This window comes from Thermobia domestica, chromosome 1 (genome assembly GCF_964235325.1).
Source record: "Thermobia domestica chromosome 1, izTheDome1.hap1.1, whole genome shotgun sequence".
Taxonomy (NCBI): domain Eukaryota; kingdom Metazoa; phylum Arthropoda; class Insecta; order Zygentoma; family Lepismatidae; genus Thermobia; species Thermobia domestica.
In genome coordinates, this window is record NC_137454.1 from 63,840,252 (window position 1) to 63,859,654 (window position 19,403).

At 34.3% G+C, this 19,403-nt stretch overlaps 2 protein-coding genes across 3 annotated transcripts in view; one reads left to right on the plus strand and one right to left on the minus strand.

The window, feature by feature from the left end:
* smog (G-protein coupled receptor 158 smog) overlaps window positions 1–19,403 on the plus strand; it is a 337,058-nt gene that overhangs the window by 19,356 nt on the left and 298,299 nt on the right. The window lies entirely within an intron of this gene.
* LOC145684649 (uncharacterized) lies at window positions 422–976 on the minus strand. Its single transcript, XM_081757067.1, has one exon. It carries the CDS (start codon window positions 974–976, stop codon window positions 422–424), a length of 555 nt encoding a protein of 184 aa, XP_081613193.1.

Consider the following 19,403-nt stretch of genomic DNA (forward strand, 5'->3'; position numbering starts at 1 on the left):
CAAGGTAACCAATTGCGCTCTAGAGTGGTGATAAACAAAAAGGAATACAGTGAACGATACAGACCTTTAGATTTCAAAGTAATCTCCATCTGCAGGTCTCCCTCGTTCCGCAGGTCTCCTTCGTTTGCAAAGGTTCTCCCACGGAATGAAATAGGTGGTAATCTGTTGGAGTAAGGCCCGGTGAATGTGATGCATGGCACAGTGTCCACCATCCAAATTGTTTAAGGGTCTCCCGGGCCCTCTTTGCCACATGTGGTTTGGTATTGTCGTGCAGGAACAACACACTCTTGCGATTCGCAAATGCCGGCTCCTTCTTCCGCAATGCATGGTGTAGCCTTTGCGATTACTGAGGGCAGAGGTCAGTAGTAATGGTCTGACCAGGTGGAAGGAACTTGTAATGCACCACTTGCCGACAGTTCCATCATACAGAGAGCATAACTTTCCGTGGGCACAAAGGGAGTCTTGAGATGTGAAAAACAGGTTTATGTGGCAACCAATGTCTGGTGCTCTTGGGAGTATCATAGAGGATACACGTTTCGCCACCAATGAGCAAGCGATCAGAAATGGGTGTGATCAGCTGCGAGTGGGCAAGGACAAACTGACTGTCACTCATTGTTTCTTGTTGTCTCCCTACAGTGTGTGGGATACCCTCTTGCTTAACCTGTAACACTTCCCTATCCCATACAGCGAAAACATGAAACCTTTCTAGAAGTTCATCATACGTTAGACTATTGTCCTCTTTAATGGCTGCTTTCAGGGCCATGTCATCCAACACATGTGGTCGTCCACTGCGAGGTTCATCCAAAAGGATCACAGCTTCCGAACAGAATTTCTGGAACGAATGCCTGGCGGTGCGTTCGTTCATGGCATTCTCCCCAAATGCCTGGCATATGCGGCTACTTGATGTGGCGGCTGACAGGGTCACTTTAAAACCATACAACAAACACACGCGAAGAAGCTGCTTCGATACGTCCATTTCTTTTCGACATTGAACGTGCCTGCATTATTGAAGGTCGATGGTCAGACAAACTCCTGATCACTTGGCAGGCACGTGTGTCATTTCGTTTCCTCTCTGTGAGCGCATGAACAGGGCAAGTACTTTTCTGGTTACCTTGTAGATAGATAGAGCAATTATTCTGGCCGAGTTTGTTAATATAGCATTCCGTTAATGTTAATGAATGAAGATGGCTATCTATGCCCATACACAGTGGAGGATCCAGGATATGATCAAGGGAGGGGCTAAACCATAGTTTGCCTCTTTATCCAGTGTAAAACAGGATTGAAGTCCATTTTATCCAGTGTATACCTGAGGGTCAAGGGGGCTATAGCCCCTATAGCCCCCCTTGGATCCGCCCTTGCCCATATATGTATGTTTCGTATGTTCCTCCTTACTATCTTTATCATCCTTTTTCTTTTATTCATTTTCTTTTATTAATTGTCGTTTCCTTTAGCATACAACAGATTGTAACTGTGAGACATTCACTTTACATATAATCTATTGTTATGATGTTTTATCAAGGAACTGAAACAAACAAATGTATTAAAGTAGTCTGATTTTCTATATATTAATGTCTTTTTTTATTTTGACCTTAATAAATATTAGTCAACATATTTTGGTATATTTATTATCTACCGAAAGGAAAAATTAGACTGTATACTAACTTATATTTTATGTCGGTAAAGTTGCTTACTCAACAGTGGCAGTTCGTAAATGTCCAATTTCGAACCTTTTGTCATTCCGTTGATTTTGAGAACTTACTCAAAATAAAATATTCTCTTACGTGAAAGGAACATTGAATTAAGTTAAAAAGTTACTCATAATAGTTTTGTTATATATTTGCGTGCGTGCGTAAATGTATACTTCTTTGACACGACAATTATTATTAGCCTTCCCCATAATGCCTTTCTAGCAACGTCATTGCCTCCCTCAGAGATTGATGAGGCTCACGACCAGATATGTATGCTAGCTCTGATTTGCTACTGTGTCACAATGTCATATTATTCTTTCCACCCATGATACTATCTATAACCAAAAATTAACATAATTATGTCTCAAGAGGCAAAAACAGTAAGAAGCAACATACAATACTTTACACTGCATTATACACACACACTTTACTATTCGAGACCAGTATATATACCGGTATTGCTCAATATGATTACACTCTATATTACTGTGGTTTGTCCAATGTATATACGTCTAGGTTTTTGTGTCCGTGATAATACTAATTTTAATATTTTCTTTCACTGTAAATTCCAGCTTTCCACATTTCCGAACATTGTATGTTTTCCTATTCTTCAGTCTTAGTGATCCCACCTACACAGCAGAAAATGGTTACTCAATTTTAACACAGGCGAGTGGTTCTAGTGTGACTACCACTTTAACGTGTTATTTCAACATTAAGGATCTGGTGTCACGGTTAACACAAGCCCGGTGTTACCTGTTTGACACAGAGTCGATGTTGAGCGGTGTGAAAATAACACCGCGACTGTGTTAAAGAACCTTATGAATAAACGAAGAACTGTGGTAATAGGAACAGCGTTACGGTATTCATTCTCTATATATATCGTATTTTTTAAAATTATATCACCTCGCATGGGGAACGTAAGCTATTAAAGTATTGTCGTCGGTAACTCAGCAAAGGTGTCGCAGCCGTCTCAAAATCATGTGTATCAGATGGATATTACCATACTGTAATTATAAGCGTGCATTTCCTATAAAGGAAAGAAATCAGATTTATCATGCTTTTTTATTCATAATTTTCATCATTGATGTTCCAAAGCGTCATATAACCCCAGCCATTAGAAAGTTACATCCTCTCTGTAGCAATGATGTCGAGGTATTTTAATCATGTCCTAATTGTATCAATAAATTGATTAGGAGCAATTTTAAAGTGAGAGAAAACAACAACAAAATACCTAGAGATTAATACTTATGAGAAAAAAATATTAACAAAACTGTAAAATATAGTATTAATGTTGCTAATAAACAAAAGACAGATAATTGGGGGATAAACGTAATCACTTATCCTGGATGATATGATGATATGAAGTGCATTCACATCACAACCACATTGAGAACATTAGATGAGACACATGATGATTAGATCCAGGGGCGGATCCAGGACGGACTTCTGGGGAAGCGGTTGGTTGTAATACTACTACTTAGAGATACTTTTTAAGAGCTCCAAACTCTGGGATGGGTTTTATCTATATAAAAAATAAGAAAATATCCCCCTGGATCCGCCCCTGATTAGATCTGTATCGGGGCAACTCGAGACTGATGTAAGAAGCAGTGAAAGCCCAAAGTTAGTGTTGAGTGAAAAAAAAAGTGCTAAGATGGGAATATATGAGGTAGACAATCGTTGAATGTCAAATATGACTCTGTAAGCGTGCACATTACTTTCCGAGGATATCATAAATATCTAAGTAACTGATATTGAGAATTAGTGATAGTTATTATTTTTTGCTATGCGCAAAGCTCTTTGTAGTATATTTGACATTTATATCAAATAATGAAGAACGTATATCTTCTCTAATTGTTTATGAAAGTAGTTTAATGAATGTAAGAATTTTCTGACAAAATGTATACGAACAGAAGTGCTGCCATCTGTTTTCGATATCTTAACCTTATTCCTTGTATATTTCAATCCATGAAGATAATGTCAGATAGTTGAATCAACGATTACTATTTTAACAATTCACACCAAACTCAAATGGAGTTGAAGTAGTATCAGGTATGTATCAAAATTTAACATGACTAGGGTAATACATTGTGTTAAATTAACGACCATGTTATACTATGTACCTACGTTAGATAAATTAGTTAAAACTGTCTTTGGACAGAACATTTAAACAAGACAGTTAAATTCAGGCTTTCTGTTATATCCCGCCATATTTTTTTTTATCACATTTCTTTTTAAATGTTGAATTAAAAGAAATAACTTTATTCGTCGTCCTTTAGGCATGGCGGTTTGAGCTAACCTGTTCAGATTTTACGTGATAAAACAACGCCTTTATACTATTCAATTTTATAAGAGAAAATGTGATGACCTATAGAAATTTGCAATTATTTACCTATTTCATAATATTTGGATTAATAATATTGTTAGAATTAAAATGAAAGATTGTAGATTATTTTTGTAATTGTTACTTGAAACTACACCCACAAAATACTCCCTTTACTGTACGTAAAAGTTGATAATAATAATCTTTGGGAGAAAGTTTGAGATTGTAATGAAACCATGAGCAATCAATCAAAAATACATTTTTTCCCATTACTGGTATGTAAAGTCACTCTTCGTAGAAACTATATACCAAACGTAACTATGTATATGATATTTACCTACGGAATAGAGTGTGGTAGAAATGTTATTTAAAAATTGAGAAATGATATAGTTGCTTTGTTTTGCAGAAATTAGCAAAATGTTCATAATACATGGAAGTTCGTCGGGATCGTAATACGGGCAAATTATGGATGCGTTAAAATATCGAATAATACTTTTGATAAAGTGGATACTTTCAAATATCTAGGATCAATATTAACAGACGAAACCATATTCACGAAGAAATTAAATGTCGACCAAAAGCAGGGCATTCGTGTTATTATTCAGTTGAAAATCTCCTGTCGTCGATAATTCCATCGAAGAATTTGAAGCTTAAAATATACAAAACGATAATCATGCCTGTTGTTCTGTATGGTTGCGAAACATGGTCGCTTACTCGGAAGGAAGAACATAGATTGAAAGTATTTGAGGACAAGATCCTGAGACGAATATTCGGACCGAAGGGAAACGGAAATGGGGAATGGGTAACTTCATAACGAGGAACTACATAATCTGTACGGTTTACCCAACATTGTTAGGGTTATAAAGTCTAGGAGACTCAGGTGGGCAGGTCACGTAACTAGGATGGAAGAAAGTAGGAACGCTTTCAAAATCTTAACTGGAAGACCAACCGGAAAACGACCATTAGGAAAACCTAGGCGCAGATGGGAGGACAATATTAAGATGGATCTCGCAGAGATAGGAATACAAAGTAGAAACTGGATCCCATTGGCTAAGGATAGAAGTTAGTGGAGAGCTTTTGTGAACGCGGCATTGAACCTTCGGGTTACATAGCCATAGAGTTAGAGTTAGGTAGTTTTTTTTTTTTTTAAAGGAAATAGTCATAAAGTCACAAAAATCAGTTGTTTGGTTTGGAGTTTACCGTCCAATTCGTCATCGAGATTACGGAAGACGTGAATCTGTTGTTTAAAGTGAGATCCGAACCTCATGAGCTCTCACCGAGAATCAAACCCAGATCTCAAGCGTCAAAAGGCGCATACTCGAACCATATAGTCACGACCAATTTAGTTTTTCTACTTCATGTACGTATCTCATTTGTTAATTATTCTATAAAATTGTCAAAATGAAGCAGAAAACTTTTAATTAAGAAACAAAAACTCCCAAGAAATGTAACATACATTTATAATTAAATATTGCAATCCCAGTTCGTTTTAAATTACTTTAGTGCCCACCAAAACTTGCCACAATAATTATTTCAGTACATTTAAACTATATTTGTTACATTTAAACTTTGTACTTCCTTAATACTTATCATTCATTTTGCAGAAATTAAAAATACACTTTAATCACTTATGGCTTCCTCACTTGTTATATCTTTAACAGCATAAATAAAACAAGTTTAAACAAGTCTAGCCACAAGATTTGTTATCATAAGGTACCGGACTATTATCCTTATTGCCCTAAACTAAATATACATAAACGTTATCGTTACAGAATCACATTCTTCGTTCTGATCGAAAGATGCCTGTCTCAGCCAACTACGTTTTTGGGGAAACGAAACTCACCATGTTTTATGATTAACAGAAAAGTAATTCACTGCAACCAACGAAATTTACCCCATTTCCCACAGCAAATTTTATTAACAATACTGTTAGAGATTGTTTTTCAAGTGATGTTTTAACGTGTATGTTCACGTCATAAGAGCTTAAGGAGAATATAGAACATGCATATTCTTTCTCTCTCTTTCTCTTTCTTTCTTTCTCAAACAAAGAGAAGGAAGAAGGAGAGAGGAGTGTAGAAAAAGTGGCTCTTTATTTTTGGCCTCGTAGTGATTTCGTTCTCATCTTTTCCAGTTGTTGGCGATGGACCAAATACTATTTCCGTGGGGAATAGATATATATGAATACATATTTAGGACGAAGAGCCACATTTTAAAGTCGCTTGTGCTGTTCCTTCTCTTCCTTCTTCTTTGTTCACGTGCACAAAACACCAAACGTAAGAAAAGAGATTACCCCTTCTCAAATTCAAATAAATAAAACATTTGTTATTTTTCTTTCGAAGAAGAAACAGCCCAATTTGCATTGTCATATATTACTGACAGAACTAATAGCATAGCGATTACTGTTATGATTTTTCTTTTGTAAATATATTTGTATGTTTTGTGAACGTAACATTCACCTTTTGTCTACCGCAAAGTCAACTATGTAACAAAACGAAAAAGATGAAAAAATCGCATATAGTCTTAGGTGAAAGTAAATTCTTTGTCTCACAGGGAAAGTCTGAAATTCAGTACAAAATAAAATCCTTTTGCTTCTCAGGCTTCTCTCTTATACGACAACTATTAAGTTATGTTTATTATAGTTTTTGCCGTTTTATGTTTGAATTCTAACAGAGAAATCTGAGTGCGTTAAAACTAACTGGCAGTGTCACGTGTACAACACGTGAAGGAGTTTGGTTCATATAACGTGCTATTTAATCAATTAATATTGAAATAGGAAGTTGTGGTGGATTTCTATCTCTTCCGGTTTTAATAGAAAGTTAAGGCTGGAAATGGAATAAATTCTTGGGACGCTTAATCAATTGTAGCAAACCGCTTCTCTCCATCTATTATCGTTTTTACTCCATAGTAATTTACGTAAAAGGTGAAAATTGTCGCTCTCTACCAATACAGGTAGATGGATTACCTTCATCAGCGAACTGAACTTTTGACTTTCTGATTCTTGGCCAAAATTGATGACGAACTATAGAGTAGTTCTTCGGATTTTTTTTTTGTCTCCAATCGTTTTCGATATTTTTAAATGTCACCATTTTGCACGTGCTAATTGGGGCTTAAATCGAACTTAAACGGCATCGGAAATGTCACTATTTATCTAAATGACCCGTAGACCATGAATTCGACATTAATATAGGCTGTTTCTGATTATTTATATGTCTCCTCCTCCATTTACCCTAGGATTTTAGATTGTAACACACGTTGTTTCGAACATGTGGAATCGTGTAACAAGCGGTCATTAACACTTCTGCTTCCCGCCGATGCATTTCGTATTCACTGCTGCCAAGGCTTATCTTTTGCCTACTTTGGACACACTTTGCTATCTAAGGATTGTGTTGGGAGCATGTCTGGAAATTATGCCCTGTGGGGAATCTCTTAGGTACACATGATACATTGCTGAAATATGCATTTTGGAGGACATATAAATTACTTCCTTTACACTGACATATGCCACCCCTCCATAGTTCCTGTGTTTGAAATACGTGGTAGTACATGTTGCAGTCTGTGTGTTTCATGCTTTTAGATAGCCTTAACTCTGAAAATATATACTTTTCCCCCACAAGCCCATATGAACTTTTTTTAATGTCAGGAATTACCTCTTACAGCTTGCCATTAACACACTGTATATATGGGTTTAGCATTGCAGGTTCATCTTCGCCTTTATCTGTCTGATGAAATCTTAAGTGCATGATTTAATTGCTTTGTTTTTAATATTCCATCTGCATACTGCAAAAATGGAAGTAATACCAATAAATAGATTCTTAACATTGATATAACATCCGAAGAATAGACTTCATCTTTGCTCGTGTTCTTTAAGCTGTTTCGATTTTAGTATTGCATTCTTATAGAGCAGAAACACTAAGAGGTAATTTTTAGCATAGATTCAACGTCCCAAGAACGCTTCCATCTCTGTTTTTATCCTTATATTGAAACTGGAAGTTGTAAATATTTTTCATTGACCATTACTCAGCCAACGAACTTTATTTGGTACTGTAAAGAAGAATAAATAAACTTAATATAAGGTAAACAATATATAATCTCGTCTTTCAAGCTGAATATTAATCTTGAGATATATCAACAATAATTTATCCACACACCTCAATCACTTATCCCAAATTTTTCTTAACATCTACTCCCCCGTTATACATTGGGAAACATTGCTCTACGGGGAAATGAACAAGCAACTAATAAATTTTACATTCCCGAAGTTTTCATTACACTCCTGAATTTTTGGATAAACTCCTGACTATTAATGTGATTGCTCATGAAACAAACAGACGGCAGAAACAGAACCATGAATAAGTCTCGGAGCGGCAGAAAGCAATCAAATTGCAAGAAAGTGGGAAGACATTGATGATATCGAAATCCACGCTTTCATTGGATTGTTATTATTGGCAGGCGTGTAGCAGTCTCTAATGATAATGGAAGACTTTTGTGCAGACGCATTCTTAATCCTTGTAGGTTTTGTAGCTTCGATAATAAATCAAAAAGCACTTGAATAACAGACTAGCTGAAGATACTATGACTACATACAAAAAATTAGAGAAGTATGGGAAATGTTTCTTTCTAGTCCACAGGTTTCTTTGTGTCTCTCTGTGTGTTTTTTTAAAAATGAAACTGAACATCCTTTTACGTACCAAAGCTATATGCGACATGGATCTATAGTTTTAAATGGAAACCGTTTGAATGGTCTCTCACCGGGAATTAAACCTGGGAACACGTGCACCAAAGACGAGTGTTGTAGCCACTAGACCAGCAGAGAGGACTTTTACATTGTTGCGTAGATGAGCAATCAATAGCAGTTTATACAGGATGGGACATATTGTTGGAATATATCTATATTTTGAATACGACGAGCAATAACAGTTATACATGTGTTTCATATGGCTTAACAGGAAGAATAAGGTTTGGGATTACTGACATATGTTTCTTTAATTGCTGAAGGGAATCATCGTGATGTGGACCATCGTTGAAATTTAGTATGTCGTGGAAGCATTCTTCAGTTGTGCAAGCTCCACCATCACAGCACAACGGCATTCCAAACAACATTTTAAGAAACGAGTAGCACCATCACGAACGGTCATACTGCGTGCTGTTCATAACTCCATGAGACCACAAACGCAAACTAACAACAGTTCCCTGGGAGACCTCGATCGTCGCATAGTGCAATAAACATTGAACGTGTGTCTAACGCCATGGACTAAAGTCAACTCGGCAATTGTGTCGTCAAATGCATATTCCAGGAGCAGTGTGCGGCGAATCCTTAAAAGTGACTTACAACTGTATCCATACAAGCTACAGATAGTGCATAAATTGTTCGACCAAGATAAGATTCAACAAACCACATTCTGTGAAAAGAACGAATCAGCAAAGGTGATGACTTTGTGCAACACTTTATCACTTCCGACGAAGCTCATTTCCACCTCAGTGGTTATGTCAATGAACAAAACTGTCGATTCTAAGTTAGAAAAAATCCGCAGCTGTTGTATGATATTGCCATTGCACAGTACCAAAGTTACTATGTGGCGTTTAGTGAGTCATGCCTATGTGAGAAGTCCTTATTATTATTATTATTATTATTATTATTATTATTATTATTATTATTATTATTATTATTATTATTATTATTATTATTATTATTATTATTATTTTAGAACGAACATAATGCACCGTAACAGCCACTGCTGAGCGTTACAACACAATATTACGAACATGTTTTATTCCCGAAATGAGATGGCTTACCCTAAAGAACATGTGAATGCAGAAGGATGGTGCTACCAGTCATACTACAGTAGTATCAATGACAACCCTTCGCCGACACTTCCCTGGACTTCTCAGCTCCAGATTCAATGATATCCATTAGACACCCAGATCCCCCGATCTAACTCCACCGGACTATTTCCTGTGGGGTTATCTAAAGGAGGGGGTGTACACAACAAAATCCACTACAATCAATGAATTGAAGGACAGCATTCGAAGGGAGATAGCAGTCATCTCTGCCAAAACCCTGCGCCAAACTATGCTGGATATGATTCTTGGGACCAAAGAGTGTTTTTATCTAGGTGGTGTCCATCTAACCTAAGAGATGTTATCTTCAAACATTGAACATAGTGCAAAACTCTCGTCTTTTGGCAATGCTCTACATAATTTGTAATAAATGTTGTGTTCAACATAGTGCATAATGCATTTTAAACGTGTCCCATCAATTTGACCTACCCAGGGACAAACCTGACAATACCTCATTCCCGTAGTTTGCCTTAAATTCTTGTATAGCTACATTGCAACGAATGTAAAATTCAACCCAATAATTCAACTGTGCACTCAATTCTAACTTATATGGAATCACTCCCATATAAATTAAAAATTGTGGAAAAGATCCAAAAATAAACAATTATGATCAAATAGCAGTAGGATTAATGGGCACATGAAGTGAACATTCATTGTTTCACAACAACATAGACAGGTAGGTGAGCGATCATCGCTTTGAATGATCTTGTCGTTGTTTCATAAGAAATTACTATATAGATGTATAGATGCTGGGAACGAACGTACAGCTACGTGTAGCACCTTTGCGGCAAGGTTAAGAATTATGGAAGGAAGTATCTGCGTTACAATGAGGAAAACTCATACACATTGAAAAGCAAAGTTTATGTACAGCCAAAGAAAGACAATATTGGGACTCTTATTTTTGAACTTGTAAAATAGCTCATACGCCGTAGATCAACAAAGGAAGAAACATCTATCACAACTGATAACAATCTTCCATCTACTGAGCTGGCAGATCTTTGGCAACGAAAACAATTGTGTACATGTTAAGAATAGATGGAAACATCTCAAGAATTTCTCGCAGATCGTAAGAAAGAAGAAACATAATCAAAGTTAAGTTTCGAAACAGCCTACTCCGGTGAACTCGGTGAAAAAAAAGAAAGAACAAAAACTGTGAATTTTATTTTTCTGTGCTCAAAGGAAAAAAAAAATAAAACATGCATAAATGAAAGTCAGAAGTAGATATCTTAGGTATTATTTGTGCAAAAAGATAAAACGAATCGCTGACTAATGATTCTGTTCTACAAACAGGAACTATGCGACTAACGTAGAATACATTCTTTGGACTATTGTTTACCTGATTGGACCGAAATTTCCAAGAACAAAAAGAGGGTATACATGAAGACAATTAGAAAAGAATTTGTCATCATATCCAATTCGAAAGAAGAAGCAGACTCCATGAACTTTACAAGATTCTGATTTTTTTTTTTTTTTTGAAGCAATAGAGCTCCAGTTACAAAACGAGTTGAACTTTCCTTCTCCGATATGCTCATGCACCATACCATAAAGTGAATCCTGAACACGTGATCTGACAAAAGCCCTGGTAATCAGTTTATGAATAGATTTATTTAACTTGCAATATAAGTAATATTGTATCAGGGGATGCTATGAAGTATTATTATTTCATAGATATGTTTGTATTTGTAAAAAAAAATAATCATTAAAGAATTTTGTTACAAAAAAAAAAAAAACTGAACAAGTCCAAAAATGACATACTAAACAATTACAGCGAAGCTAGAAGGTTGATTAATTGATTAAGGGTTAATAGGGACGTCAGCATTGAGGCTATTTGTCTCCGTCACGATGAACACGACTGCTGAACGAAGTTAGAAGAATGAGTAAAACATATTTTTTAAGTGTTTTATGTGAATTGTGAATTTCTTTCTTTATACGTAGGTCGTAACGGTTTGCTAAAATTTATTAAATTAAATCTGTAGATTCAACATGATTTTGAAAGTGACATTGAGTATAGGATGTCTACAATACAGTAACGGTAAACTCCATATTTGTTAATTCTATTACATGAATGTAAATATGTGTAAGTTTTTAATATTTTTATTCCAATGTCGAGTATAAGTCATTTAAAATTATTTTTGGAAAATAGTTAGCACTTGGGTGGATCAGGGTTTTTATGTTATTGATTGAAATGCGAATACTAACAGGTGAAGAGGGTTTAATTTTTCAAAAAAAAAAAAAAAAAATGCTAATGGTTGCATAGTTTGAAATGCATTTTTGAATATAGCAATGTGATTGAGTTTTTTTTAACTATTTCCAATTTCAATTCCAATTTCATCCTAAGGGCGTTAAAATTTACCTTTCAAATATTTTCCATAAATCTATTAAATTCCGTGCGAAAACCTAACATTTCATCTAGTACAGTACAGGCTTATTTTTACTTACAAGTAATATGTGCTTAAAAAAAGCATGTTTGTAATCCTTAGGAGAAGATAAACTATGGATAAAATCTGCTAGTGAAAAGTGTATTTTGTTACATGTGAAATACATAAGTAAAGAACAATTTCTTCGAGCAAAATAAAAAAAAACTGTTAATTATTGTTATTTTGGTTGGAGCTACAAAAACTATTTTTTTTTTTTTAAATCTAGAAAACTGAACATGAAAATTTACTGAAAAATATTTCATTTTTTTCAACTCCATGTGACCTATCGACTAATAGACCTTAAATTTGATTTAAACTATTCGCCAGCAAAACAATACGTTTATTATATATATATATATATATATATATATATATATATATATATATATATATATATATATATATATATATATATATATATATATATATATATATATATATATATATATATATATATATATATATATATATATTAACGTGTAACAGTTTCACCAACTGTCTATTTTGGGTTCATCAGACCAGTGTTTCTTCTAGACATGTTTTAGGGAGCTCTGAGAGTACCCTCCCTAGGAGACCAAAATCATACGTCTATTATATAATAATAAATAAAAACTACAACAGTGCCCCTGGAATAATACTAAGTGTGGCCCTCCGAAACTTTGTTTCTGAAAGATCAGACATTATCTGATCTGATGAAGCTAAAGTAGACAATTGGCAAAATTGTTACACGTTAATAATAATCCTTACAATAAATGTATTGCTTTGATTAGTAAATCAAATTTAAGACTATAAAAAGCAACGCTTGTACAATGGAAAACATTACACATGATAGATCTCTTTTGGGGAATATTTTATAAACATTAATTAAAATTTAAGGATTAATGATACCTTTAGGCAATCTCTCATTAATCGTAATATGCATTGCCATTTTTTGGAGTCATAACAAAGAGCTTTATGAGGGCACATATTTCAGTACGAGTTTCATCTCAATAAGTGGCATGATTCTCGTATAGCAGTGGTTCTCAAACTTTCCTATAATGCGGATCTCCTGTTCATTCGGAAAGTGCTCTGCGGACCCCTTTTCAAGGTTATCTGAAATTTCACATGATATTAAAAATATACTAATTAGAATTACCACTGATAAGAAAAAGATCAAGAAAAATAATGCAATAAGTAATTTATTCTAAAGACATGATTGTTTCCTAGTGAACGATATTTCAATTGCAAAAACTTTCAAGGTTGAAAATCATTTTTTTGAGAAGGAAATCTACTTGAGAAACAATGTTCTCAAATGTGGGGTCACTAATGTGAGGAATGAAATTCTTTCTGTTTTTCCATAATTGCATTGAGAAAATCTGCAATAAGTTTTGTCACCATCAATCTTAGGTCCGATTCCACATTAAGACGGTTTCGCTTCAAGGTTTTAATACTCCAAAGAGCGGAAAAGGTCTGCTCACATAAGTGGCAGAGAAAGCCATTAAATGTTGCAATGCCTTTTTTACAAAACTCTTCATATTCACAGGGCAGAAATTTAGTAAATTAGGAAAATATTTAAATTTACAAACATAAATATAATTTCTAATTGCTTTCTTTTTAGTAACTGAAAAAAAATACTTCTTGCATAACAGCTGTGAGTTCCACTTTATTATAACACATTTCAATTTGAGTTGATTTTGAGTTTAACGTCCCTTTCTGCAGTGAGAATATATGAGACGGGACCTACTGATTAACGTGGAATCCGAACCACATGAACTCCCGCCGGAAATAGAACCCGGGTCTCCTACAAAACATTTCAATTTTTAGGCGTCATGGACCCCTGGCTAGTTCCCGCGTACCCCCAGGGGTCCGCAGACCCCACTTTGAGAACTATTGTCGTACAGCACCAATTTTTAGGTTTACTAATTAATTATATTTTTTTTCTACTTTTTCGAAAACTTTACACATGAGCTTTTACATTTCTCGATATAATTTTGTTTAGATAGATAGGTATGTATTATCGTTGGACTTTTCCTTTCGTTAAAATGCTATTGTAGATTGTAGATTGAAAGTGTTAATTTCCACTTTATGAATAATAATAAAATATATCAATATTTTGTAAGGAATCATGCATATTTACAATGGAAATTTCAGAACTCACTGACAATTGGAAGATATATATATATATATATATATATATATATATATATATATATATATATATATATATATATATATATATATATATATATATATATATATATATGTGTGTGTGTGTGTGTGTGTGTGTGTGTGTGTGTGTGCGTGCGTGTGTGTGTGTGTGTATGTGTGTATTGTAGGTACTTTATAAACGTTTTAGCCTCAGAATGAACAAAACTAAGATGAAAGGTGAACTGGTCATATTTATCATACCTATAGAAAAATTTATTTATTTTCAAATCAGATAATAATAATAATAATAATAATAATAATAATAATAATAATAATAATAATAATAATAATAATAATAATAATAATAATAATATATATCGTTTTCTTTTCTGCTATGGCCATACTCTATTATCTCTACATTACCTCTTTCCCTCCCCAATTCAAACATTCGTGAAAGCCTGTGGCTCAGAGTTAAGAATTCTATAGGACAATACCACAGGTCGGGGATTCTGGAACTAGGAGGAGAAGATATCTTAACAAAATACATAATTTGTGTAGATTTTACTACGTACAACTAAGTAAATAAAAGATTAAATTATCATTTTAAACCTGTGATTCCTTTTGAAATTTTTAATTAAAGATTTATTAACTAAAGATCATAGTAAAGTAACATTTTCTGTGCAACAAGTTCTATCGCTATGTGTAATTCAAAGTTCATAAATGTCTCGAGATTAAGTAAGCATGAATTGAATATTCCACAAGAATTGAACAAGTTACTTCTATTCTTGAAATGCCTTACTTTTAAATTTTTCTAACTATTGTAAGAAATCTTTTAATACATTTGGTCACAACTTATCGCTACTCTAAAAATATTTCGGGGCCAATGAATCTCAGTGGTAGATCGTTCTCCTCTGGTGCTTGGGGTTCTTGGTTCGATCCTGGATCGCACCAAGTGAGCTTTGTTGTGAACAAACACCGTGTGCTAAGTGAGCTTTGTTGTACGTGGGTTTTCTCGGGGATCTCCCGTTTCTTTTTACTTTGTTCACCCCACCATTTTCTTTATTTCTCATCATCACCTTCTCTTTTAGCCTTGCCGGCATAACTGTGGGACGTATACCTTTAAGATTTCATTTCATTTTTTAAACGTATTTCTTTTGAGTGTGCGTGCGTGAGTTAAATATTAGTACAATGTGTTTAGTACTTAGTGATATTACCAATTTAATTAAAATCTAATAACATCTTTTTTTTCAAGATTTTCTAATAAAAAAAGATAAGTTTATTTCATGATACGAGTCTTCGCTAAAAGTAAGTTAAATGAAAATAGATTATGGAGTCAGAGAAATTGCGGAAATGTATTGATTGAAGGTAAATGTTTTAGTCCTGATTTAATCAAACCAGTCTACGTGTTTCCATATTTTATGTTACGTGATGATGAAATTGCATTAGCTAATAACAATCTTTCCAGGAAAAGACTATTAATAATGTGTGCTATTTTATTACTGAAGGTCAGATCCATATTGTTTTCCGTGGCAGTTACAGTTTCAAAGTTTTGTGTCTCTTTTCAGCGCCATAGTCTGTAAGAGGCGTAGAAGTTAAAGGCACACATTAAAGGCACACTTTTCTAGAAATTAATGTTCTATTGCTATAACATAAAATGCACTTGTTTCGCGACTGTATTATATGAGTTTATACGTTTGACATATCGATGTTTTCCCTAGGCATTGAAAGCGTTAAATAAAATATAATTACTGATTTGTTCATGACATTCTACACTGAGAAAAATCTGTTATCCGGACAGAGATATATTTTACAAATATACGGAATGTTTATGTTTACTACGGAAATCTGTACGGATCGTTCGTAATCCATATAATACATGCATAATACCTTTTACGCGCTTATATGTTACGTCATGCTGCTGTAGGATATCTAACATCTAACAGTCTTCCTATATTGCATACGTCAGCTATATGTTATACACGTCCATCTGTATTTGAAATCCTGACCACCGATATACATATCTTTCTTTGGTACGGAAAGTACGTGTTTCCGGATCTCTTTTACGAAAAGTATGTATGAAACAGAAGTATGTTTTCAATTATATGTTTGTTGCAGGGTGTTATATTGGGTTGTGCGTTAAGTCCAAAATTACAGGGTTTATGCATGTAACCTACGTTTTTTCAGTGTACAATGTTATTCGCGTTTAATGGAAATATATGTCCAAAGATGAGGCATACTGTAATTGATAGATCTCATTAAGCTAAATAAAGTGATATAGATGAGTGTAAATTTTCATGAGTGTTTTTGAGAAAATGAAAAAAAGAAGTTTTTATTTACTTATTTATTTATTTTGAAAATCGAGATTTGATGCTCTTTGATAACCATGCTACTACCATCAAGATGAAACTGACACTGTCAGTGATGGATCTATCCCGAGGCCGGGGCCTAGTAGTCCCCTAGTTTTTTGAGTGACAGAAATAATATTCAGGCTATTATTTATTTATTTTTGAAAGTTTATAGTAAGCGTTGCATTTATTCTTTTTTTGGATTTTTTTTTGAAAAATTAGATATAATTTCAGTTCCAATTTTTGTTATGTAATGTGTAAAACAATACTTGAGGTTCACAATGTCAACATCCAACCTAACCATAATATTTATCGGGAGAGAGTTAAATTAGAAACTTCTGCAGGACCCATGAAAAATTGTAAACTCATGATATACTGATCATAGTAGTCTGGATTCAGGTTCTCCCCCCCAGTTTTTACCTTCTAGATCCGCCACTGACTGAAGAATACCTTTATAAAGCTTTTTACTATGCCACTATAATACTCGCGCCGAGTCGTGAAGCGTGGAATCTAAACCAATCAGAGAAATAATTTGTTTGAGCTCCAACACATCGGAAAACTTCGGTACAATTCGTGGAGCCGCTTCCCGAGCGCATACTTGGGGAAACGTCAAACAGCTGAAATTCACCAACTACGTTGCCAAACTTTGAAGACACAGTAAACGAGTATATAAAAAGAGTATTTAAAAATTACCAATAATAAGACTGCACAACAATAACTCCTGTAACAACTATTCTAAAATGATAACAATAACAGAAATAGTAAGAACGAAAATATAACGCAACAAAAAAGAATTAACAAAACGGAATTTGTTGACGCCAATCCGACAACACTGTACTCTCGGGAGATGTTTTCAGTGTAGCGCGAGAGAAGACACTGACAAAATTTGATGGGTGGGGGTTGACGACCGGAACACACCCTCGCGTTCTATTGGGTGGTGAAATCGGTAGATCTAGGTCAAGCTTCACGACTCGGCGCGAGTACTATAGGAAGACGACAATTCATAATAGAGTAACGTTCTGACTTAGGTTAAGTAATGAATTCCGTAAATCTTTACGTAACCCGAATTACTTAAGTGTAACTTCGTAAAAACGAAACTGCGATTTTTGTTATTATTAACATTGTAAGAGTATGAATATACCTATGCATATTATGTAGAAAAGTTATTGAGTAGTTTGATTTTTTTCCAAGGAGATCAATTCTTTCACCCGACACCTCTAACATTCTTAATTTTACTTATTGTGTTGGTGTATCACTGCTGTATGTATATTTAGATTTCGCGGGTATGATGATGAATGTAAAATGGCTATGAAATACGTATGTATAGAATGCAAGAGGGCATGCCATTATTCATTTTACAAATTGAATACGTAAATAGCTTATAACGTAGTCCAGTTGAATATCTATAACATTACACATCATTTTTTTTGTTACTTTTCAATCTATGAAAAAAGAAAGCCTAATTTAATATGAAAACGAGATTGCAAGAAAATTGGTCAGGAAAACACATAAAGAAAACAACAAAAGAAGAAAAAAACGATTTATGTTTTATTTTCTTTACGAAAAGCAGAACATCTGTTTAAGATTTGGCTTTCTTTTCGTTTGCCCTCTTTCTCTTGTGGTTGTCTTGCTATCATAATCCCCTGAAAGCGACCCCATTTTGTAAGTTGACAAACGACGCTAGCAACCCGCATATCTGTTCTCTAGACGCTTTCTTTCCGTCTTCTAAGAGTTTTTCCAATAAAATTCATGTCTAATGTTCTCTTATGTTTCTGCGTTCATCTTTTTTTCTCCTCGTATATTTTTTTTGTGGGAGGAAAAGGGGGTATCCACGTCTATAAATTTCTATTACTGTTGAAAATAATTTAACGCTGTGTTGTAAATAGCGTATTCACTGTCTCATTCAATTTCTAAACAATGTTTCTTGATTTTAACTTTGAATTTGTTACACACACACACACACACATGTCGTAGATTATAAGCATTTTTCGACACCTTTTGCCGGTTTGTAAAGGAGAGAACGTTTTTGCGAAGAAAAGCTATGAAATTATTATGGAAATTAAAATACATAGAGAAAAAACGTACGTGTTGTACGTAAAACGTAGGTTACATGTGTGAATCCTGTAGTTTTTGGACTTTGGCTATATGTAACATCCCGTAGCAAACGTATAACTGAAAACTTATGTTTTATAATACTTTCTGTATAAGTGTTCCATCTATACGTACTTTCGGTATGACTGTACATAGGCAGTAAGGATCTCATATATAGATGGACCCGTATGTAACATATAGCTGACGTAAGTAATATACGTATACGTATGTAATATACGGAAGACTCTTAGATGTCAGATACTCTGCAGTTGCATGACGTAACATCTAAGAGGGGAAAATCAGTACGTGCGTAGAATATGCATAATGTATACTCCGTACAGAATTCCGCAGTAAACATATGGATTCTGTATATTTGAACAATATACCGTTGTCCGGATAACGGTTTTTTCTCAGTGTAGTCATCACTTTTTTGTTTCTTGTTTTTATTTTAAGAACAATATGCATTTACAAATACTCACAAAATTAAGACGGTTGATAGGCTACTAAAATAAAGTATTTAATTCAATTTATCACTGGTATGCCCTGTGTATATGGACTAAAGGACAGAAACCAAAAG